Source organism: Dendropsophus ebraccatus, chromosome 2 (genome assembly GCF_027789765.1).
Source record: "Dendropsophus ebraccatus isolate aDenEbr1 chromosome 2, aDenEbr1.pat, whole genome shotgun sequence".
NCBI classification, from domain to species: domain Eukaryota; kingdom Metazoa; phylum Chordata; class Amphibia; order Anura; family Hylidae; genus Dendropsophus; species Dendropsophus ebraccatus.
Window position 1 is genome coordinate 99,907,133 of NC_091455.1, and position 25,355 is coordinate 99,932,487.

Consider the following 25,355-nt stretch of genomic DNA (forward strand, 5'->3'; position numbering starts at 1 on the left):
GTGTAAGGTGGAAACACCACAGCAGGTAAAATAGTGTCATCTGAATACCGAGGGACGGCTGTCACCAAGTGGCTGTGGAATGCCTCAGGTCCCAAAAGCCTATATGGCAATATCTCCTGGGTTAGCAGTTTAGCAATTTGCATGTTTATCACTTGTGCATGTGGGTCAGGGGTATGGACAGCTAGTACACATTTGACAAAGGTCACCCTATGCGGCACGCCAATCACTGCTATGCCAGCAGCCAACATGGTTACAGCATAGCAGGATGTGCTAGCCCCTTCTCCACATGTTTATTGGCTAAGTAAAGCTACCAAACAGGGGAGGAGACTTGCAATTTTACTCAAGTATCGAGCACTCTGGAGTAGCTCTTGAACAAGCATACTCACGCAGCTCAAGACCTGAAAGGCACCCTGGATACACTTAGAGGGTCTCAAACCCCTACATCTAACCTTAATATCATATTTATAATAGTAACAATTTATATCTCGGAGAAATATGGGAATTAGTTCAGCAATTGTTGCTACTTAACCCCTTAACAACGCATGACGGGTATACCCATCATGTGGCCGTTAACGGTAAGCAGAAAGGGCTCCCGCCGTGAGCCCTCTCTGCAGCCCGCGGTCCCCGGTTGCTATGTGCAGCTAGGGACCGCAGGTATTAGCCGCCGCGGCCGGCTAATTAACTGTTCAAATGCAGCTGTCAAAGCTGACAGCTGCATTTGGATAGTATCTGTGCCCCCTCTCCCAGGTGTCTAGTGGGGGACCTCCCCCCCCCCCCCCCCCGCGATGCGATCGCTGAGGGGAGATCCGTCCTAATGAGCCGGCCGGGGCTCAGCGTCGGAATGACGCTGATCTCGGGTCAGCAATCCATTTAGATGGTCTGCAGCAGACCATTATAATAGAGGACCGATCTGATGGATCATTGCTCTATTATATACACAGCATTGATCTCAATGGGAGATCAGTGCTGTGTATATTCTAATTACTGTTGGTGAAAAAAGAATAAAGTGATTTTATTAATAAATAACCCCCTCCCCTATTAAAAGTCCAAATCGCCCCCTTTTCCCATGTTATAAATAAAAATAAATAAATAAACATGTTTGGTATCGCTGTGTGCGTCATCGCCCGAAATATTCATTTATTTAATTCATGATCCCTCACGGTAAACAACGTAAGGGCAAAAAAAATTCCAAAGTGCAAAATTGCGCATTTTTAGTTGCATCAAATTTAGAAAAATTGTTATAAAAAGTGATCAAAAAGTAGCATATGCGCAATCAAGGTACCGATAGAAAGAACAGATCGCGGCGCAAAAAATGACACCTGACACAGCCCCATAGACCAAAGAATAAAAGTGCTATAAGAATGGGAATAGAGCGATTTTAAGGAACCTTTATTTTCTGTAAAAGGTTTTAATTTTTTACGAGCCATCAATTAATATAAATGTTATACATGTTACATATCGTTTTAATCGTACCAACTTGTGGAACATATATAACATGTCAGTTTTTCCATAGGACACATGGTGTAGGCACAAAGAAAAATTGCGTTTTTTTTTCCAATTTCACCGCGCATATAATTTTTTTTCTTGTTTCGCAGCATATTTTATGCAAAAATTCAGCCTGTCATTGCAAAGTACAATTAGTGACGCAAAAAATAAGGGCTTATGTGGGTCCATAGGTGTAAAAATGCAACTGCTATGGCCTTATATACACACATATATATATATATATACACACACAAGGAGGAAAAAACGAAATCGCAAAAATGAAAATTAGCCCGGTCCTTAAGGGGTTAAAATCATTTGTGATGTTACCATTATGTGTCTACTATTTGGTGTTGTGCACTAATATTTTATAAACATTAATCTTGTAAATTGCTTTTCTCCTTTATAATACTATAAGTAATGAATTCTAACCTCATTGATAGATCAAAATTAATTAGTTTTTACTATAGTGTACTGACATTTCTACATCATTAGCCTATATATTGACAAAATCCCAGTGAGTTATTAGGGCACACCCATGTTTAAGTCAACGAAACAAAAAGCTACATAAACCCTAACAGACTATAAGCTATCTCTCCATATAAGGTAGATCATATGAGCTTTAAATTAAGCCTACAAGGGGTTAAGACAGGAAGATCAAAGATTTCTTTGATTACTGCTGTAAGTGGGATTATGGCGGTGTTGGTTTTTAGAGAAATTCTGTCTTCAATGTATTATTACTGTGTAAACTGGTAAATGGAAATTGTCATGTTGTTAGTATTGCTGTTATAAATCAATTAAGATCATTAAATAAAATTGCTAAAATAAAAATTTAAAGGGGTTGGCTACTTAGTAAAACAGTTCAGTGTACAGTATTAGTAGGAGTACTCACCGCATTTACTGACAGCTGCTCCCTGTGTACCTTATATAGCTAATATCGGAGTCCCCTCCTCCAGGCTGTACTGCCCCACTCTGTAGTGTTCCTGTCCATAAAATGGCCGACATAGAGGAGCATGTGACCCTGCCTCGCCCCCCCCCCCCCCCTAAGTGTCTACCACTGAGCCTGTATGTGTCTATGGAGGACACAGGGTCGGTCATCTTATGGACAGAAACACCACAGAGCAGGGCAGCACAGCCTGGAGGAGGGGAGTCTGATTTTACCTGTATGAGGTACACAGGGAACTGCTGTCAGTATATACAGTACATTGAGTACACTTACTAATACTGTACACTGACCTATTTTACTATAAAGTGGACAACCCCTTTAAGGAACATATGCATACATTTCATGAGACACACCACAGCAAGCATTGGCCCAGATTTAATAAAATCTCGGGATACTTACCCTCCTGGAGCCGGTCCGGGATGGAAATATCATCGTCGGCAGCCATGAGCGCACGCTCCAGAGATGAGTCAGACGCCCATAGAGAATGACGGCTCCAGTCATTCTCTATGGGCATCGGGCTCATCTTTTGTAATTTGCATACAGCGCGCGCTCACCTTCCACTGCCGAGTGATGGATATCCTGGCCAGGGGGTTGGGCTCCTCGGGGAGGGGGGGGGGGAATCCAGGGGAAGGTGGGCAGCTAGAGTGGGCAGTGGCAGGGTGCAGAGTGATGTCCCTGAATGTACATTTAAACTCTACTGGATTACAGCATTTCCACTGCGGAGCTGCCATGTTCCTGGAGCAAAATTACCTCCAGGAACATGGCGGCACTGTAGTGAAACTCAGCTCTGCTACATCATCAGGAAGACACTGTAATCCAGCAGAACTTGTATGTACATTCAGGGACATGACAGTACAGACATTACAGTAGCTGTCAGCTATTCTACATGGGCTAGAATCTGGCTGCTGCTCACGCAAGTCTACTAGACCAATAGGAGTTCATACGCCCAAATATTTAAATTAGCCCTGAAGGGGACCAATTAGGAGAGACTCTCTCACTGCCAGGACCGCCCAGTGACATTACACCTTCTCTGACGTATTGGCACAAAATGGAGGACAGTCAGAGAAATTTTCAGAACTACAGAACTTCCTGTGCAGCTGGAGAGGGGGGACAAAGTCAGGGAAAATTACCATTCTGGTACTGAAAGGACATGGGTGGTATGTATAACTTTGGCAAAGGGTCAGAATAGGAGAAAAATGTTTTAAACTGTACAACCCCTTTAAAGGAGTTGTTCAACATCAGGAGTTCATTATTGTTTTCCAAATGTAATATAAACAAATTTACTAATATACTTATAAAACAGCTCCATTACAGCAGATGTGGAGACAAAGCAGGGACCTAACTTTGATAAAGAACCAAGCCAAGGAGCCAACCCTTTCATACATGTCACTGACACATAAGGAAGCGCAGGAAGCTCTCAGTTTATGTCAGCTCAATTTTCAGCACAATGTGAAAAGAATGGAAACTAGAAATTAAATTAGTAATTTTTTTTTACTTTTACATTTGGAAAACCCAAATAGACAAAACCTTTAAGTAACAAAACAGTATAAAACGAAAACTTGGATAAAGAAAAACAAACACCCTTCATACAAAACGTATATTAGGGGGACATTTACATTTAGTCCAGCATTTTCTGCACCTGGCGTAAAGATGTCCCCACAGCGCCGACAGTACGGAGATTTATGGGAGGTAAACGGTGAAAAAATTGATGCATTGTTGGATTTCTAACAGTGCTGAGCTGGTTGGGGATGTCACTGTCCATGAATACCTGGGTAATAGTGACAACAATATAGTCACTTTTAGCTTAAAGTGTAGAAAAGAAAGACAGGTTGGGAGGGCAAAAACGTTTAATTTTAAAAGGGCCAAGCATATTAAAAAACACACAGGTTAAAATCAGCACCCCAACGCATTTCAGGGTCAAGCCCCATATTCATGAATATGTTGCTTGACCCTGAAACGCGTCGGCATGCTGATTTTAACCTGTGTGTTTTTTAATATGCTTCGGAAATAAAGATTTTTTGATATTTTTTCTACAATTGCTGGAGCTGTGATTCCTTTTTTTACTTTGGATTCATAAAAAGGACGTCCTAGTGCTGGAGAGGGTACAAAGTCGGGCAACTAAACTAATAAGGGGAATAGAGCATCTTAGTTATGAGGATAGATTAAAAGAATTAAATTTGTTTAGTCTGGAGAAGAGAAGTTTAAGGGGAGATATGATTAACTTATTTAAATATATAAATGGCCCCTAAAAAATATGGGGAAAAGATGTTCCAGGTAAAATCCTCTCAAAGGAAAAGGGGGCACTGCTCGGTAATCTAAAGATCTGGGCTGCAGCAGCCCAGAGTAATACAGCACTGATCTAATCTAAAAGGACTAAAAATTTAAGTATTAAAAAAAAAGCTTTTTATTAATAAAAAAAATCCCCTCTCCTAACAAAAGTTTAAAGTGTCACTGTTTTTTTTTCTTTTTGTCCCGTGCTGGACGAGCCTGTCTGGGGTGGAGGGTTATTATTATGTTTTTGTAATGATGTGTAATTAGGGCTTTTGTATTTGCACATTTGTATGGGATATTGTTGTTTTAACAAGAATTACTTATGTTATATTGTGGGTGTATAGCAATAAAATAAAAATAAATATTTAATTAAGAAAAAAATGTGTCACTGTCATTATAACTTTCAAAATCTAAATCAGCAGTAGATGTGATATAGAACAAGTTTGCAATTTACATTCATTATTTTTTTTTTTTTTTTAGCTATCATAGAAAACATGACACTTTCTGTTTTCGAACAGTTTTTACCCAAAAAACAGGAAAGTCAGAAAACAGGAAGTCCTGTATATCCCAGGCCATCTCGGCGCTCACAGAGAGAAGGCAGTAATGTGATTGATGAACACATTGAGCCGTGATTCTCTGTACTGTTTGGAATTCCTGTGTTTAGTCTGTTTTCTTCAACCAGCACAAGTCACAAAATCTGCCTTCTGGAGACTGGACCTCGAATTCTGGTAAGTTCAGCTTTGTTTTACAGCATGATGATAACAAAAAAAAATAATGAATGTATATCGCAAACTTGCTTCAGTTCACATCTACTGTTGATTTAGATTTTGGAAGTTATAATGACAGTGACACTTTAACCCCTTAAGGACAGAGCCTGAAATGGCCTTAATGACAGAGACAAATTTTATGAATATGACCAGTGTCACTTTAGTCATTAATAACTTCGGGATGCTTTTACCTATCCGGCTGATTCTGAGATTGTTTTCTCGTGACATATTGTACTTTACATTTCTGGTAAATTGGAGTCGATACTCATAACAAATCTTTATGAAAAAAACCCAAATAATGTGAAAAAATGTGAAAAAATTCATTTTTCCAACTTTGAAACTTCTTTGCGTATACAGAAAGTGGTTATACCACATAAATTATATATTAAATAGCATTAGCAACATGTCTACTTTATGTTGGCGGCATTTATTAAACTATCTTTCATTTTTTTTAGACGATAGGAAGCTTAAAACATTAGCAGCAAATTTCCAAATTTTCAGTAAAATTTCAAAATCAGATATTTTTAGGGACCTGTTCAGGTTTAAAGTGTATTTGAGGAGCCTGTATGTTAGAAAGCCCCACAAAGCACCCCATTTCAGAAACTGCACCCCCCAAACTCTGCAAAAGCATATCCAGAAAGTGTTTTAACCCTTTAGGGGAGTCACAGAAATAAAAGCTAAGTGTGTAAGGAATTTGAAAATTTTAATTTTCTGTGCAGAGATTTTATTGTAATCCAATATTTTTCATAATTATAAACCTATTACCAGAGAAATGCACCCCAATAATTATTGCCCCGTTTCTGCAGTTTATAGAAATACCCCATATGTGGCCGTATTGCGCTATTTGACGCAACCACAAGCCTCAGATATAAGGGAGCGCCTAGTGAATTTCAACGCCTCCGTTATATTTGGTCATTTTTGACTGTACCACTTCAGGTTGGCAGAGGCTCTGGGGTGCCAAAACCTAAAAAACACCCCTAAAGGGACACCATTTAGAAAACTACACCCCTCAAGGAATGTAACAAGGGGTGCGGTGAGCATCTGGACCCCACAGGTGCTTCACAGATTTTCTGAACAATATGGCGTGAAAAAAGAAAAATTTATTTTTTACACTAAAACGTTGTTCTAGCCTTCAATTTTTCATTTTCTTAAAGGGATAAGAGGCAAAAAAAGACAAAAAATGTGTAGCGCAGTTTCTCCCGAGTACAGAAATACCCCACATGTGGCGATAGAGTGCCAAGGGGGCGCAGGACGAGCCTCCAAAGGGAAGGAGCGCCAATTGGCTTTTGGAAGCCGAATTTTACTGAAAAGGATTTCAAGGGCCATGTCGCATTTACAGAGCTCTCGTGCTGCCAAGACACTGGAAACCCCCCACAAGTGATTCCATTCTGGAAACTACACCCCTCAAGGAATCTAACAAGGGGTGCAGTGAGCATATGGACCCCACTGGTGACGGGCACAAATGTGGAACAATGTGACGTGAAAGGGAAAATTTTCATTTTTTCACTTTCATGGCACAAATGTGCCCATCATCAAGGGGTCCATATCCTCACTGCACCCCTTGTTAGATTCCTTGAGGGGTGCAGTTTCCAGAATGGGGTCACTTGTGGGGGGTTTCCAGTGTTTTGGCAGCACGAGGGCTCTGTAAATGCGACATGGCGTTCATCATCCATTCTAGCCAAATCCAACCTCCAAAATCCAAATGGTGCTCCTTCCCTTCGAAGGCTTGCCCTGCGCCCACATGGTGCTTTATGTCCACATGTGGGGTATTTACGGACTCGGGGGAAATTGCTCTACACATATTGTGTGTTTTTTTCTCTTTTAACCCCTTGTGAAAATGATAAATTCAAGGCTAAACCAACATTATAGTGTAAAAAATGTAATATTTCATTTTCACGCCACATTGTTCCACATTTGTGCCCGTCACCAGTGGGGTCCATATGCTCACTACACCCCTTGTTACATTCCCTGAGGGGTGTAGTTTCCATAATGGGGTCACTTGTGGGGGGTTTCAACTGTCTTGGCAACACAGAGGCCTTTTGAATGCAACATGGCCCCTCAAAATCCATTCCATCCAAATCCAGCCTTCAAAAACGAAATGGTGCTCCTTCCCTTCGGAGGCTTGCCCTGCGCCCACATGGCGCTTTATGTCCACATGTGGGGTATTTACGGACTCGGGGGAAATTGCGCTACACATTTTGTTTTTTTTCTCCTCTTTTAACCCCTTGTGAAAATGATATATTCAAGGCTAAACCAACATTATAGTGTAAAAAATGTAATATTTCATTTTCACGCCACATTGTTCCACATTTGTGTCCGTCACCAGTGGGGTCCATATGCTCACTACACCCCTTGTTACATTCCTTGAGGGGTGCAGTTTCCATAATGGGGTCACTTGTGGGGGGTTTCAACTGTCTTGGCAACACAGGGGCCTTTTGAATGCAACATGGCCCCTCGAAATCCATTCCATCCAAATCCAGCCTTCAAAAACCAAATGGCGCTTCTTCCCTTCGGAGGCTTACCCTGCACCCGCATGGCGCTTTATGTCCACATGTGGGGTATTTCCGTACTCAGGGGAAATTGCTCTACACATTAAATGTTTTTTTTATCTTTTAACCCCTTGTGAAAATGAAAAAACATGACAAGATTAATGATTTAGAGTAAAAATTTTACAAAAATTACACTAAATGTTGGTCTAGCCTTGATTTTTTTCCATTTCCACAAGGGGTTAAAAAAGAAAATGAACACAAAACGTGTAGGGTAGTGTCCCCTGAGTACGAAAATACCCCACATGTGGGCATAATGTGCCATATGGGCACAGGGCAAGTCACCAAAGGGACAGAGCGCCATTTAGAGGCTGGAATGGAGGATGGAGGCCATGTCGCAATTACAAAGCTCCTGTGCTGCCAGGACAGTAGAAACCCCCGACAAGTGACCCCATTCTGGAAACTACACCCCATAAGGAATCTAACAAGGGGTGCAGTGAGCATATGGACCCCACTGGTGACGGGCACTTACGTAGAACATGTGCCGAGAAAATAAAAAATACAATTTTTTTCATTTTCACGTCCCAAATGTGGCCGTCACCAGGGGGCCATATCCCCGCTGCCCCCCTTCTTAGATTCCTTATGGGGTGTAGTTTCCAGAATGGGGTCACTTGTGGGGGGTTTCTACTGTCCTGGCCGCACAGAGGCTTTGTAATTGCATCATGGCATCCTCTAATGGGAATGGCAGCCATACCTACTTAGCTGGGGAAAAGGGACAATTCTAATTTATTTGGGGGGATTAGGCCAATTATTAGTTTATAAGGTTGGAAATGACAGGTGTCCATCAAACTCAACCTGTGTTGATCCAGAGGAAGGCAAAAAAAAACCCTCGTAAGGCAGACGACAGTAGCCTCATCACAGGGGAAAATTCCTTCCCGACTCCATATTGGCGATCAGAATAATCCCTGGATCAACGTGACCCCTGAAATAGGAATAAGGGACAGAATTTAGATAATGTAGAACCCCAGTGACGTGTGGTACGCCTTGGAGCGATCCAGTATGCAGAGGCCGGGGGGATCAGGACAGGTGTCACACGGGAAAATGGTGTCCTTCCTGATCCCCCTGTTACGCCACACTCTGCACTTCTTCTGGGGTCTCCTGTTCTCCAGTGTGGGGGACGTCACCTGGAAAATGTTGTCCTGGTGTGATACGGGGTCCTTCATATCCAGAAGCACTGGGTCCGCTCCATGGCTGCTAAATATTAGGGCCCTATTACTACTTCTGATATGTTCGGATCGTGCCGCAAGCTACAGTAGCTCAGGCAGCGAGGGACCGGAAGAGGGGGTGCTGGTATAAAAGTTATCCCCGTACAGGTGGTGGTGACCTTTATCCAGCAGTGGGAAGATCAGTTCCCGAACGATCTTCCCACTAACTCCGAGGATGGGGGGGGAGGGGGCATCTGGGGGCTGGATTCGGGTGTCCCTTCCTACATACACTCTAAGGGTACGTGCACACTGCGGAATCGCGACAGATAACCCTTCGTGCATTCCACAGCTGGCACCCACCGGCGGACTGATGCAGGCGCACGTCTCCGTCCGTGTCGTAGACTCCATTCTATGCACGGGCGGATTCCGCTCTCCGTCCAACGTATTCATTCTTTGGATGGACGATGGAATCCGCCCGTGCATAGAATGGAGTCTATGACACGGGTAGAGACATGCGCCCGCATCAGTCCGCCGGCGGGTGCCAGCTGCGGAATGCACAAAGGGTTATCCTTTGCCATTCCGCAGTGTGCACGTACCCTAAATCTGTAAGTGTACCCTGAGGTACTCTCACAGAGATTGTAGAATTTCACTCCATACCGTCATCTCTTATTGGGACGGTACTGGCGGAAAAGACGTGTCTGGGGGGCAGCGTACGCTACGCTACCCCCCAGACATGTCATTGGAGGATGAGGATGAATGGAGGAAAGAACGATCCCCCCCATTCATCCTCACTGGCTGTTTCGGTGTCGGAGGTAATAATAACGTATCCCTCTGACGCCGAAAACACCCTGGGGGCCATCTTTATACGGGGATTGGTATATGGGGTATGTAGTGGTGTAGTGTCAAACTTTATTCAATGTAGTGTGGTGTAATGTAGTGTTTTTTACGTGTTTTTTTACAGTAAGTATAAAAAAAAAACCTACGCCAACAAAGGAGTTGGTGATATATTCTACTGCCACGGTCTGCACTTATAAGCAGACCGTGGCAGTAGAATATAGAAAAAAAACACCCTACGCCAAAAAGGAGGAGTTGCTGATTAGCAGCGCACTTTCGTGCGATGCTGATCAACACTCAGCGGCGATAGGGTGCGGAAAATAGAAAAAAAAAAATTTGAAAAAAATAAAAATAAAAATTTCTACATTCTGAACATCCCTATAGTGGCTGATACGTGTATTACACATTATCAGCCGCTAGAGGGCAGCAGAGCGCAAAATACGGAAACAGCCGACGCTGGAGCCGAAAATAGCCGAGAGAAGCCGAACGTGACGTCACGGAAGAAGCCGAAGACCCGAACGAAGACGAGGATGCCGCGAACCCGGAAGACGCCGATCAGGAGCCCGGGACAGGTGAGTAATGTACAAATACCTGCTCTGGACCCCTCGGCTGCCTAGCTGAGGGGTCCAGGGCAGGTATTTACTATTTTGTGGGACTCTGATCGCCGTGCCACCGGCCCGATCGCCGTGAACGGCCGGCCGGCCGTTCACGGCGATCGGGCCGGTGGCACGGCGATCACCATTACTTTTTACAGTAATGGCGGTCGGTGCCGTCCTCGGACAGCACCGACCGCCATTTTTTTCCGGGTCATCGGGTCGCCGATGACCCGGAAAGGTTCCGATCGCCGCTATTGGCTGATCTGAATTGATCAGCCTATAGCGGCGATCGTAAGCACGGGGGGTGTTAACCACCCCCCGTGCCGTGAAGCTAAGATGGCCTGCTATGATTTATAGCAGGCCATCTTCCCCGACCGCTGTGTGTGAACACGCAGCGATCGGGGAAACATCGGGCGTAAATTTACGCCCTGATGCGCCAAGTACCAGGGCGCGAGGGCGTAAGTTTACGCCCGATGTCGTTAAGGGGTTAAATCACCCCCTTTTCCCATTTTATAATTAAAAAAATAAACATATTTGGTATTACCATAACGATTAAAATGATCACATTCCTGATTTTGCATGGTAAACCATGTAAGTGTAAAAACCTACCAAAGTGCAAAATTGTTGATTTTTTTGTCTCATCAAATCCAGAAAAATTGTAATAAAATGTTATCAAAAAGTTGCATATATGAAAACAAGGTACTGATGGGAAAGCACACATCATGGCGCAAAAAATTACACAGCCCCATAGACCAAAAATAAAAGCGTTAAAGCATGGGAATAATTTTTTTTACAAAGTATTTTTTTTTTTTACAAAAGGTTTTAATTTTTTTTAAATAAAATAGTAAAATAAAATAAAAGTTATACAAGTAACATATAGTTGTAATCATACTGAACTGAGGAACATAAATAACAAGTCAGTTTTACCTTAGAGTGAACATCGCAAACACAACCCCCCCAAAATCAAAAGAATTGCACTTTTTCTTAAATTTTAATGCACAAATAATTTTTCCCGGTTTTGCAGCATATTTTATGGAAAAATTTAAAGATTAAATCTGTCATTGCAAAGTATAATTGGTGTCGCAAAAAATGAGGGTTCATGTGGGTCTATAGGTAAAAAAATGCAAGCGCTAAGGCCTTTTAAAAACAAGGAGGCAAAAATGAAAGCGCAAAAATGAAAATTGGCCTGGGAGGGAAGGGGTTAAGATATAACATATTGAACAAACTATTAAGATATAAGATTATTGATTGCATACAGTGAGTTCTGTAAATGAAAAAAAATTCCAACCGCCAAAATTTTATGAATATTTTTTGGAAAATGTTTATAATTCTTTTTAGATTGGAAAATAAAATCTAACCTATATAAATTGCATATCATGATCATAACCACCCAGAGAATGTGTCAGTTTAACTTTAAATTGCATTGTGTAAAAATAAAAGCCCCAAAAATAACCAAAAACGCATATTTTTTAATTTTACCTCACAAAAAATTATTTTTGCATTTTATGGTAAAATTAAAGGTATCATTAGAAAATAAATTTCATTTCACAAAATGACTTATTGTTTAAATTATGTTTTTATGTTAAACATATTTTTTAAAGTGTCACTGTCGTTTAAATTTTTTTTGCAGAAATCAATAGTACAGGCGATTTTAAGAACCTTTGTAATTGGGTTTATTAGACTAAAAATGCGGGGTGGAGGCAGATGAGGCACCAACACAGGACAGCAAAGACGTAATTTACAGCTACATCACCAGCTATCTTCTCTGACAGTCAGCACTGACCTCTCTGACCTCCGAATAGGGGCTTTCAGCGGCTCCCACTGTGTAATCCTTTGTTCTCTGCTGGCGACTAATCTCCATTCTCCCTCCTCCCCCCTTTCCATAGAACAGACAGGGCCAGACTGTGTAAAAGAGTCGAGATTTCCTGATAATGAACAGTGGATGAGAGAGAGGAGGGGGGGGGCCTGGGGAAAGTCGTTTTGAATGCAGATAATGGCATATTTGCCTAAAAAACCCAATTAGGAAGTTTCTTAAAATCCCCTGAACTATTGATTTCTGGGGGGAAAAAATGGAACCACAGTGACACTTTAATAATTTTTTGTGAAATTATTAGCTAAGACTTAGCTGAGACTTCCTGTTATGTCTCTGGTGTTAAAAGTAGACTGCTGTTAAGTGATCTGTACAGCACTGCAGTGACACCCAGATAGAGGAGATAATAGCAGCTCCCTGTAGAATGACCGCTTCAAAGGTCACAGAGCATGCTCAGTGATGTTTCACATTCATCTCAAGAGGACAGACTCTGTCTATGTCCATGAGTCTTGCTGTAAAGCAGGTCACTAAATTCTGTTAAGAACTGTCCAGGCAAAATGGCAGCCCCCTCAAACAATGAACAAAAGGTAAAAAAAAAAAAAAATTACAGTAAGAAAATGGAAACAAATTAGAACAAAATAAAAAGTTTTTTTAATCTAACTCTAATAAATAAAATAAAATTTAGAACTCATGCTTTCACTCTAATATTCCTCTGGAACAACAACTAGCCAGCCCTTGGGACCTCATGGCCATTGTTCATGGACCTCTCACATCGTTACCTCCAGCCATCAAAAACTTATTACTTTTGCGGGATACTATGGTAGCATAGAAATCGGTAAAATGCTCGAAACACTTTCCACTGTGGAAAGCAATAGATTTCAGGCCAGGCTATGAAAATCCTTTGTTTTCCTTCTGGAAGGCAGGAAGGATCAAAACTCTGGAAGACCTCCTACACCTTACTGAAAGGAGATGGCTAACGCCCCTATTACACAGGGCGATTCAGAGGAAGAAACGAGCGCCGACCTATCAGGTCAGCGCTAGCTTGTTCCTTGTTCCCGTAGCAGCGAGCAGCCTTCCTTATTCCCATGGCAGCGAGCGGGTAGGAGCCGGGCAGAGGGGCTGCCCGGATGCCATTTTCAAATAGTAACTTACACTAGAATTGTCCTTTTTATCATCAAAATGGCTGCTGATAATTATTCATTTGGCTCCTTGCCCTTGTCCAGGTGGCTTGGGATACGGGGCTTGACAGCAAATCTGTCCCATGCTCTGCTGACCAACCCTCAATTGAACTTTTCTAAAAACTCATTCAGACCCAACTGAAACCCCCAGACTCACTCCCTTCAAAGTGAAAGTGTGAGAGTGAGACCTAAGGGGGAATTACACACTGTCTGTATGTTTGTAGAGTGACCTTGCTTGCTTGCTTGCTAGTCCTGTCATCACAGCAGCATAGGTTCCCTGTACCAACAGACTGGTTAAGGGAGAGGTAACAAAATGAATGTGAGCGAGTGGTACAAAAGCAGTTATCCTGAAATGGAAACCAGTAGAATAGGAGCTAAACTTCTAAACTTTTGCCGGAAAGCCCCAAAAAGTCCCAAAATCTCCAAAGAAATGTAGGCATCTCTAGTCTCATCCTAAGACCATGTTCATGACTCCACACTGTCTAAATTAGTTATGGAAGAGTAGCAAGAGAGGAGATACAGTGGTACCTTGGTTTAAGAGCTCACAGTTTTTCAAAATTGTGACTTGGTTTAAGAGCATTGTTTTGGTTTAAGAACTCCCTGTACTGGGTGAGAGCGCGAGTGGAGGAGGGACATGGTCTGCATTGCGGGGTCTACAGCACTGTACTTTGACCCAGGAAGTCTCCCTCACCTTCCAAATCATAGCAGATCCACTTTAGGCTGGGGCTTACATTAGGGGACAGGACTGTGGAGGTAATCTCTCCATAGCTGTAACCCCACTCTCACTGGACAGAGTGCTGCATTTATGTACTCACATCTGCCCTGCTCATTCCTTCATGCTCCATCAGCCCTTCATTACTGTACAGTAACTTATAATATCACATGTTCTGCTGTTTCTGAATGTTTTATTCATCTGTTTTATATGTTATTCAGAATAATAAGTCATTATTTTTGGGGTGTGGAACCAATTGTCGGCATATCAGTGATTTCTTATGGAAAAATTTGCTTTGGTTTAAGAGTGGATTTGTATTACAAGCACGGTCCCGGAACAAATTATGCTCGTAATCCAAGCCACCACTGTACTGTGATGATAACAATAACTCTGTCTTGCACTTGAGGAAAATAGAAAATCACCGTAAGTCAAATTTATAACTATTTATATGATACTGCTCCCATGATGCCTGGTATAAATCAAGTAGCCCATTCCATAATATGAACATCATACCAGCTGTCAGCCATAAGAGTGGTAATGTGATGGTGTGGGGCTGCTCTGCTCACTCATGTGATTTGCTACAACTGAAGGCCACAAATTCTTCATGGTACTAGAATTTTACAGCCTTACTCATCTCATGCTGCTGTGAGTGTTCAGCTCAATTCCTCCCTTTCAATGGTTCCAAAAGTCTCATGTTAAGCCAGTGATGACTTCCAGTACTGCAAAGCACTATGGCCCAGATTTATCAAAGGGTGTAAAATATAGACTGGTGTAAACTGCCCACAGCAACCATTCACAGACCCTTTTACCAGAGCTGAAAGCTGAGCTGTAATTGGTTATGGTAGGTAGTTTACACCAGTCTATATTTTACACCCTTTGATAAATCTCCCCCTATATCTGTACGTGTAAGTTGTGGTCAACGACAGCTGTTCTGTGCAACACAAACTAACTATGAAAAAGTCAAGGGCCCATAGCAGCAAATTACTGCTTAGTTGTCATTTGTTGACAAGTTCTGGTAAAATAAAAGTTGAGCTGTGATTTTGCTATGGGCAAGAGGAGACATGTTTGGTTTAAGGCAGATTGATAAATCTAGGTCAAAGTACCAAAATGGTGCCATGTCACTACATAGGCTACATGAAGAATTTTCAGGTAAAAATAAATAAATAATATTATAAATATGTGGCACTACCCTATCTGGAATCCTGACCCCAATAGAAATGATGAGGAAAGACCAGAAATGCGCAACTTCTGCATAAATGTAAAAGACTTTCAAAAAGTGATATTCTTCAGTGTAAAACAGTCATCTTGAACAACAGGGAGTGTCATGTTGCAATTATTACTGGTAAGGCTATGTTCACACACAGTATGGACAACGGCCATTGTTTGGCACTCAAAAACAATGGCCATCTTAAGTGTCAAAGAACGAAATTGTTGTTGCATTGAAAATAACATTGAAATAAATGCAGAATGGCCAGAAATAACGGGCGTCAATTATTTTCAAGGACATAGCGAACAATGGCCATTGTTCAATACACTGTGTGAACAACAGTAGTTGTTTGTATTGATTTCAATGTGACACATTTCAATATGAAAAGAACAGTCGTTGTTTTAATTAAAAACAAAGGCAGCTCTTTTAATAAAAACTGTTGTGTGAACATAGCCTAAAAGTCAATGTAACAAAGTGCTTTCTTTCACTATTTATTAATCCTTTTAAAAGATAAGAAACGTAACAATGCAAACCCCTTAACCTCTACACACACATACAAATCATATTACTCTTAACAAATTCCACCCATAATAAATAAATGTACACATTTCCAAACAAGCAACACTAAAATGATCACCAAGACAAGGATAATTAACAAAAGTATTTGGCAAATATCTAGCTATCACATTATTCTACTACCGACAATAAAGAGAGGGGATTATATTTCCACAAGCACCGTAGTGTGAACAAGCTCAAGCATATAAATTTGCATTGTTTAAGGCGATGTTGGGTGCTAATCATGGTGGAAGACTCCTTCTATTCATCCTGCAGTAATTCATTTACATCAAATCCACTACCAACAGACCTATGTCTGTATCCATGTTTAACAGGACTCCCTGAGTCTGCATCCAACTTCTGCAGATGTGGGAAGCCAATTGCTGAGAGTTTGAGTTCGGAGAATGTTTTCAAACCCAAACAGTTCAGTCTCTCCGCTCAACACTTCCAGCATTTGCTCAACTACCTACACAATGGTAACTTTACCCAAACCAGTCCTCCGTGTTTTCATTATCCTAAATAAAATATCAGGTGAATTATTTTTCACATCATAGGAATACCCTTATCAGAAATACTTTCTTTTACATGTGCACAGAGTGCTGCATTTCTTATTCCTTGTAATTTCATAGACACAATTTTAGAGTATATGCTCCATTTTACAGTCAGCACAGTCTGTATGTTGAAAACTGGATTCTTACTACACACTGCCAAATCAGGACAATGTCTACATACAGATATGTAGGGCGCCATTAAGAACTTTTATTTACTACATAAACAAAATGCCCAAAACAAGGGCCATTTGTAATATAAAATACATTTATTTTTATGCTTTTGCGCATTCTTGTCTTGCTGGTATCCAAGCAGTGGATGACAGTATCCAAGTAGTTTGATGACATCCACCCATCAGAACTAAGTACTTTAGGGCTGCCCATCCAGCACTCAGTGACTAATACTTCACTTCTGTTCATTTGTGCCTTTACACAGAGAGATTTAGCTGACAAATTTTTGAAGCCAAAGCCAGGAATGTATTTGAAAATAGGAGAAATCTCAGTCTTTCCTTTATGACCTGTTCTCTGTTTACAGTCTGTTCCTGGCTTTGGTTTCAAAAACCTGTAAATTAAATCTCTGTGTAAAGGCACCTTAAGAGGTCTATGCAATTAGCTATACAGCAAAGAGGATGTGGACACTTAAAGGGAAACTATCAACAGGTCAGAATCATCCAACCTGCTAATATTTCCTAACTATGCACGGGGAGCTGAAGATGAAGGCAAGTTTTTTTACCTTCATCCTCAACGCAGATTTCGTACTGTTAGCAGTTTAATCCTCATACTGATTAGATGTTTTGGTCCACTGGGGGCAGGACTACCGCCATTGCTGACAGTCCCACCCCCAGTGCACAGAAACACAAAAGCATTAAACTCCCTATAGCATGGAACCACTGCTAAAGATGAAGGTAAAATACTTCATTCTCAGCACTATGTATATGAAAGATACCATGTATCTCTTTGATCTCCTTAAATAGCTATCTAGCAGTGTCAGCAGTTTGAAATATGAATTGCAGCAGACCGATTCCCTTTACAACTATCTTTTCTGACTTTCTGTGGCATTACTATAATGGACGGGATGTGCATGGCTGTTAGGTTGCTGCATTTAACAGACAACTACATTTCTTGATTGCTTAGCTTGTTATGCATTGCATAGCATTGCTAAGGTGGGAGGAGGATTAGTGCAAATGTGTCTTTACAGACCTTTTATTTTTGAAAAAACAATGGCATTAAAGTGAATATGTCAACTGCAACTCGTGTTCCAAACTGCTGGCAGTGTTAGATAGCTTTTTGGGCAAGGAGACACATAGTACCCTTTAATATATTCATCTCTGCTTCCAGAACATAGAAAAACGCTTTCATTCTCCTGTGCAAAGTGTCAAAGAGGCTCTCAAGTTCATAAAATTCTGCAAGCTGTAACACCTCCTTGCTCCCCCTCTCACCACTATCCCTGCTTAAAGCGCATGTGCCATTAGGTACATTTGCTTTAACAAGACCCACGGATAGATCGGCGCTGGCGTGGGGAAGCCGATGCCGCGGTCCCTTTTTTGAACTGTGGCCCAGTTTCCGTGTACAGTGCTGTTCTATCCATGGGTACCGGGCTGGGGCTGAAGCACTGGAGGCAGGCTGGCCCGCCCCCAGTAGTTGGAATCCCCTGCCCCTCTATGAAGCGGCTTCATTAATTCTAACGGAGCCACGTCATAGAGGGGCGGGGGATTTATCCCACTGGGGGTGGCCTGGCCCGCCTCCAGTGCTTCAGCCCCGGCCCGGTACCTGTGGATAGAACGGCGACATACACGGGAACCGGGCTGCGGTTCAAAAAATGGACCGCAGCACCGGCTTCCCTGTGCCGGCACCAATCTATCCGTGGTTCGTGTTAAAGCGAATGCACCTGATGGTACATTCGCTTTAAATTACAAGAAAGATCAAGTATGGGAAGAGTAGAGAAAAAGTGTTACAGCGCTCGGCACTTCAGGAGGTTAAAGGGGTTATCCAGCGCTACAAAAACATGGCCCCTTTTCCCCCTCTCTTGTCTCCAGTTTGGGTGGGGTTTCAAACTCAGTTTCACTGAAGTAAATGGAGCTTAATTGCAAACCACACCTGAACTGGAGACAAGAGAGAGGGGAAAAGTGGCCATATTTTTGTAGCGCAGGATAACCCCTTTAAAAAGGCCTCTGACAATTTCAGAGAAGAGCAAGGGGTAAGCCACAGACAGCTTTAGGGTGCGTTCACACCTACAGGATCTGCAGCAGATTTGATGCTGTGTTTAGTTATTTAAATGAAATCTGCTGCAGAAAATCAGCTGCAGATCCTGTAGGTGTGAACGCACCATTAAAAGGGATTTTATCGAACCAGGCTTGATCCCAGTTTGCCTTGATATAATCTTTGTTCAAAAATCTCTTCTACGTGGTTTGCTTTATACAAGTCATTATGGACTTACACTTCAAGCAATCCTCAGCACACTATAAAAGGTACAAGGTACCATGGTCACTAGGGATGGTCTGAACCGAGCTCGGTTCGGGTTCGTACGAACCCGAACTCTCGGTAATTATTCCTGCTGTCTGCCCGCTCCGTGCAGCGGGCGGATCCAGCGGGAGGACCGCCTGGAAAACTGGGATACAGCCATAGCCATAGGCTGTATCCCAGTTTTCCAGGCGGTCCTCCTGCTTTATCCACCCACTCCACGGAGCGGGCAGACAGCGGGAATCTGATGCTGACCTCGGAGGGTTCGGACCATCCCTAATGGTCACCATTCATATTAAAGAGAACTTCATCACTTTCATTCTGCGCAAACCATCATTGTCATTGAGGTGGTCCCTATCAGCTTCTCCCAGGCCCACTGGCTTTGATTAATAAATCTCTTCCTGTTTAGGTATTGGAAGTCATCTAACAATCGAGGCCAGTGAGGCAAGCAGGAACCCCCCAGAAACCATGGTTCAGGTAGGACAAAAGTTATAAAGTTTTAAAAGGCAAGATTAATATTCTGCAATCATGAAAGGTATAGTGTTTCTCTGATTCAGTGTTGGCCCCAAAGTCCACAGATTCCCCTTTCTGGTACTCACGGTCCTCCAGCTGTTACAAAACTACAGTTCCAATCATGCCTGAACAGCCAACGCCTGGCATGATGGGAACTGTAGTTTTGCAACAACTCAAGGGCCAAGAGTTTTCATTGATGAGGTGCTGGAAGGGAACTAACTGTGCAGTTCACAAGCTAGACCTGCCACCTTTTCTGACGTAATAGACAGTAATAAAGAAGGCAACTGGCTTCTTTATCCTCCTTCCTAAGGGAATGTCCACACTATAGAATCCCAGTCGATCACCTGCCGCGGATTCTGCAGCTCGCCTCTCTGCTAATCCCATAGGCTTCCTTCTATGGTTTGGCAGATTCCGCTGTCCACCAATGAGCGAATTCATTCTTCGGGTGGAATCTGCCAAATCATAGAATAAAGCCTATGGAATATCCGCAGTGGAATGAAAATTCTGATGCGGATATGTAACCCCATAGACCTTCACACTACAAGGATCCGCAGCGGATTTTGCTGCAAACTCGCAGCGTGAAATCCGCTGCGGATCCGGTACATGTGAAGCTACCCTTATAGTAAGATTCTTTTATTGTTCACAGCAACCAATCACAGCCCTGCCTTCATTTCATATTGCTCTGGTAAAGTGAAAGCTTGGCTGTGATTGGTTGCTATGGGCAACAAAGAGATTCCTACTGAAAGACATTTTGATAAATCACTTTTTCCCTCTTTAGCCTTAGATCAGGTGTGTACCTTGTATAGAACAATCCTTGAAATCTCATGAGAAATTTTTGCTTTACTTTCTACCAATGTCTCATGCTACATGCCCACTACCAGTCAGCCTGACTACTGGCACCGGGGTCTTAATGGCTTGTGAACTTGTCAGTGTAATGAATCAACAGGTTTAATAGAGGTAAACTCTTTATTTCCTGTGGGTTATGTTCTGTTACAATGTTCGCACACAATGTAACATCTCCTGGATCCTCTGTGATCCTGTACATCACATCTATGATCCTTGAGTGCAACAGAGAAACCAAATGCTCATACACTTTGTATCAACATGTGGTCGCTTGTTGGTCATCCGCTTGCCAAGGGAAGTTATGTTAGCAAGTCAACGGATGCTGGGCTATTCCCCAACAAAACTCCTGGAAAACACCCATGCCCTGGTGGGCTCAGCTGGCCAGGACTTCTCCTATTTAGTATGTGCATAGGCAGCCTAGAGCCCTGCCTGATGGCGAGTGAGGAGATGGGGGATGTGCCACTACAAGTCCCAGCAGCAGCAGCAGGTAAGGACTTTGTCAGTAGTTTGCCCCCGCAGCCAGTCACACGTGTCTGCCCTCCCTCCCGCACACGCTACGTGCCTGCTGCTGCCTCAGCACATTCACAAAGATGACTTCTCCTCAGAGCCCGGCTCCTGCACCAGATGTCGTGCAAGGAGTTCACAAAGTGTTTAGCCAACTCGTTGTCCCCTGTGAGAGCCATGGCAGCTACTTCTCCCTGCACGGCACACACAGCAAAGTCACTGTCACGGCTGCTCCCCTCATCTTCCTCATCACAGGAGGAGGAGAAGGAAGGCCGGGCCACCACTTGGCTCTCCTCACGATTTCTGTCCAGCAAACTGCTTGCTGATGAGTGCCGATATAGGCGCACAGAGTACGAGGAAGAGGAGGAGGAGGAAGATGAAGGTGCAGCTGCCGGTGGGAGGAAGCAGGGACGGGAGTAACTCCACACAGACACACAACTACCGGGATACACACTCCCCGGAATGTGGGGACACGGGAGGAGGAGGAGGAGGGGAGGGTGAGGAGAAAAAGGGAAGAAGAGCTGCCTGGAGGGGTCACCGTTTGCCCACCCTCCTCCCAACCGCCCCCGGCCGGGCTCCCCGGCTTACTGTACCTCATAGAGTTCCTCGGAAGCCATGCTGGTGGGGGCCGGGGGTCTGGGAGCCGCCGCCGGGCTGAGCACAGTACTTTCTCTCAGTTGTGTGTGCTTGGCCTCCTCTGAAATGCCAGTGTGCTAGTAGTGTGCGCACAGGAGCTGCGCAGCCGCCTCACACACTCACTCGGGCACACTCACACGGGCACACCGAGCGCTCTGGATGTGTCTCTGTATACACTCAGCGCTCCGGCGGCTCCCCGGCTCTTCGCAGGATCCACAATCGAGCGCAGATAGGGAGGGGGAGGGCGGGTGTAAAAGCGCGATCCGAGCTCAGCGATCTTCTTCTTCTTCAGTGTATCCTTCAGCACCAAACACCGAACCGCCCACCTCCATTATTACACCCCTCCCTCCTTCCTCTCTTCGTCGGAGTCGCTAGGTCGCTGTTTCTCCCCTCCTCCTGCCCCCTCCCATTGTCCTTCCAACTCGCACCCACCCCCCTCATCCTACACCGACTTTGCCTTCGCTGGGGAGCGGGCTGGAGTGTTGGGGAGTCTTCTGGTTACACCCCGAGCCCACAACTGCCCATCCTGCCACATGACTCACCCAACATCCTGGCACTCAGCATGCAGTGTGCCCTATTCTCTGACACCAAGCTCACCTACAGTCCTGCCAGCGACCCTGTTGCTTCCCTCAACTAGCAGTAGGACAGCTCCCAACTTTGTCATATTTACAGAGGTTTCCAACAATTGTGAAAGCTTCTTGTGTTTCTTAAAAGACATCTCAGTAGTGTAGTGTCTTGTGTTGCACAAAGGCTCCACTTTACCTGAGGAAGACAACAACCATCATGGTTGGCCTGTGTATGGAGAACTACTACACCAAAGACCACAGTAGCACCATGTCACAGAGATCTTCCAACCACATGGGAAATTGTTAGCAGTGTGTTGACCATAGAAAATAATGGACCTTAAAGATGTAATAGCATTGGCTTTTGTGAGGGCACAAGTAGCAGCATGGTGCATTCCTGTCAGCCCCTGTATGAAGGCTATGGAAAGCTATCCAACTTGTCCAGCGTGTTGAAGCTATGACCAGCTATAGAGTTTTCAAGCTTTTAAGAGATTCATGTTGGCCACTGTGATACAAAAATAATCTATAGCGTTTTGTGGCCATCAGGGTATCCATGTTGGTCAGTGTACAGAATATTTGCTTGGGATACTAATGAATAATGGAATACCCAAGAAGAGACTGCATGTTCTTGGTGATTCAACTGTTAGAGGTGTTGATTAGGGGCAGGATGTGGATCTTCTAAAGGAGGTGAGATGTCTCCAGGTGCCACAGTCAATTGAGATAAGAGACGAATTGCAAATATTAGGAGCGCAGACAAGGGTGGAGGGCTGGTAATACAGGTTAGACCAACATCAATGAAGCTTTCAGAATCTTTGCCAATACTGACTACTATACATTTTGAGCTGAACTGATACAACTTATAAACTCAGTGTTCCCCAAGCAAAAAAGAAGTTGTTATAAAAAAAAATCCAAATATGCATTTTTTTCATCATCCCCCACACTCTAGCAATATGTCCCAGTATATTAATGTGCAACTGCAGTGATTTCTGTTGACCAACCTATATTTATGATACTCTTGACATTACTTCTTTCAACTCCAATATGCCACATGATTTGAGCGTGCAAAATATAAATATTTTAGCACCTGATTACCTTATGCTTAACAAATAGAACTTCATAGCAGCAGGGAATTTATCCTTAAAGGAGAACTCCAGATAGGGAAAATAATTTTCTATTTAAAAATACATTGAAAGTTATATAGATGTCTCTATATAATGTATTACAGCATCTGCCCAGTTCTGCTGCATTGGTAGATGATTGACATCCAGGAAATGAAGAAAAATGGCCTCCCTATAAACTACTCTGTCCCCTGCTCCATCTGATGCCCTCCCCCTCAGGAGACAGAGATCATGTGACCTCCAACTTACAGTTTGTTTGCTGAGCACCGACTGAGGATGCAGATGTGACAGGTGGCGGAGAGGGGGCAGGGTTATGGGGTGGGAGAGACACTACAGTAGGTTCTGAGCCTAAACCACAGACACTACTGGGAAATGTAGTCTGATAATAGGGCAGAGGAAGAGGAATGGCAAGAGAGACAGAGCAGACATAAAATTGCATCAGAGGAGAAGGACTACTGTAAAAACACATTAAGAGTGTTGTGTGTGTGTGTGTGTGTGTGTGTGTGTAGAGGGGGACATAGGTAAGAACCTTGCATTGTTTGGCAATTTGTTTGGAGTTCCCTTTTAAAGGCATTGTCTGAGTAAATATCTTGATATGTAAAAATGCTCAGGGTATGGGGCAAAACTGAAAAAAAAGAAAAAAACACATACTCACCTGTCACTAATCCCCTGCTGGTGCTGTAACAACTGTACCATCCCCACTACCTGGAGCTTTATGTTCTTTATCCCAACAAACAGGAAATGCCCACTTAGTCAATAGAAACATAGAAGACTATCAGCAGACAAAGCCTGTTGGGTCCACCTAGTCTGCTCTTTTAAGTATTTCTTTTATTATCTTAATTGAACACACAATTTCCACTGGACACCAAACACTATTAATTGTCAAATACAAGCAGAACTGTCCGCAAAAACCACTACACATTATTCCATACATGAAAACTTTGTACACAGAAACCATGGACCAAATAATATATAAAATACCTTTATTCAATAAATCTCCATACACGTAATTCAAAATTTAAAAAAATTGATCACATGATGTTTTATGAAGTTCCAGATACTACTGACATGGTGAGGAATATAAATACTCTACAGCAGCCCACTGCATCGCTATTAGGCAGTGCAGTGATATCACACTCTATACAGGAGGGTTTACACAGACAGATTTATCTGACAGATTTTGGAAGCCAACGCCAGAAATGGATTTGAAAAGAGGATAGATCCCAGTCTTTCCTTTATGATCTGATCCCTGTTTATAGTCTGTTCCTGGTTTGGGCTTCAAAGATCTGTCAGATAAATCTGTCTGTGTAAACGCACCATAAGCCTAACTAAACTACCTCCCTAAAACCATGAATGCTGAGAGCCAGTAAAACAGTCCCCACTCACCCATGTCAGCATCTCCCTAACGTACGTTTCACATTTGGCGCTTCCTCAGGGTACGTGTGGATAGATATATGTTTATTCCAGGCAGGTTTACATTCTGTTATTGTAGATTTACCTACCACATCTGCTGGAAGTTTACTCCAAGCATCTACTACTACTTCAGTAAAGTAGTATTTTCTCCTGTTGCTTTTGATCTTTCCCCCAGCTAACCTCTTACTGTGTACCCTTGTTCTTGAGTTTAATCTTTTTCTAAAAACACTCCCTATTCAACTATATTTATTCCTTTAACATATTTAAAGGGAACCTGTAAGGCAGGAGACGGGGCAGAGCCCACCCTACCCCTTAATAGCGTGTCAGATACTTACACCCTCCTCCCAGTGACACTCCATCGGCGAGAAGTCTTCACCAGTCATCTGTGATGTCTGTGATGTCCATAGAAAATCTCGTGCATCTTTATTTCACACCCTATATCCAGTCACTTGCAAGCTCTTTCCCCCTCACCTCAGAAACAGCTAAAACTCTCTGTTAGGAATCTGACTTTGCGCTCCTCGGCCCGTGCCGGACGGCAGAGGAAGCGCTGAGTTTCTGTCTGTGTTTTTTTACTGTCTGAATTGTGTCTGAAATTTCCAGCCACACCCACCTTGCCTGTCAGACTTCTGGCAGTGCAGGGGTTACTACACTGCTAGATTTGCTAAGCTGAGCTTGGTTCTGGGATCAGAGCTGGTCCAATCAGCTGCT

The 25,355-nt window shown here is 43.1% G+C and overlaps 1 protein-coding gene across 1 annotated transcript in view; it reads right to left on the reverse strand.

Moving 5' to 3' along the window:
* CDYL (chromodomain Y like) overlaps positions 1 to 21,930 on the reverse strand; it is a 48,081-nt gene extending 26,151 nt beyond the window's left edge. Inside the window, exon 1 of the mRNA XM_069960210.1 lies at positions 21,511 to 21,930. Within this exon, the coding sequence (XP_069816311.1) occupies positions 21,511 to 21,534 (24 nt within the window). The 5' untranslated portion in view covers positions 21,535 to 21,930. The remainder of the gene's footprint in view (positions 1 to 21,510) is intronic.
* Positions 21,931 to 25,355: the final 3,425 nt, after the last annotated feature.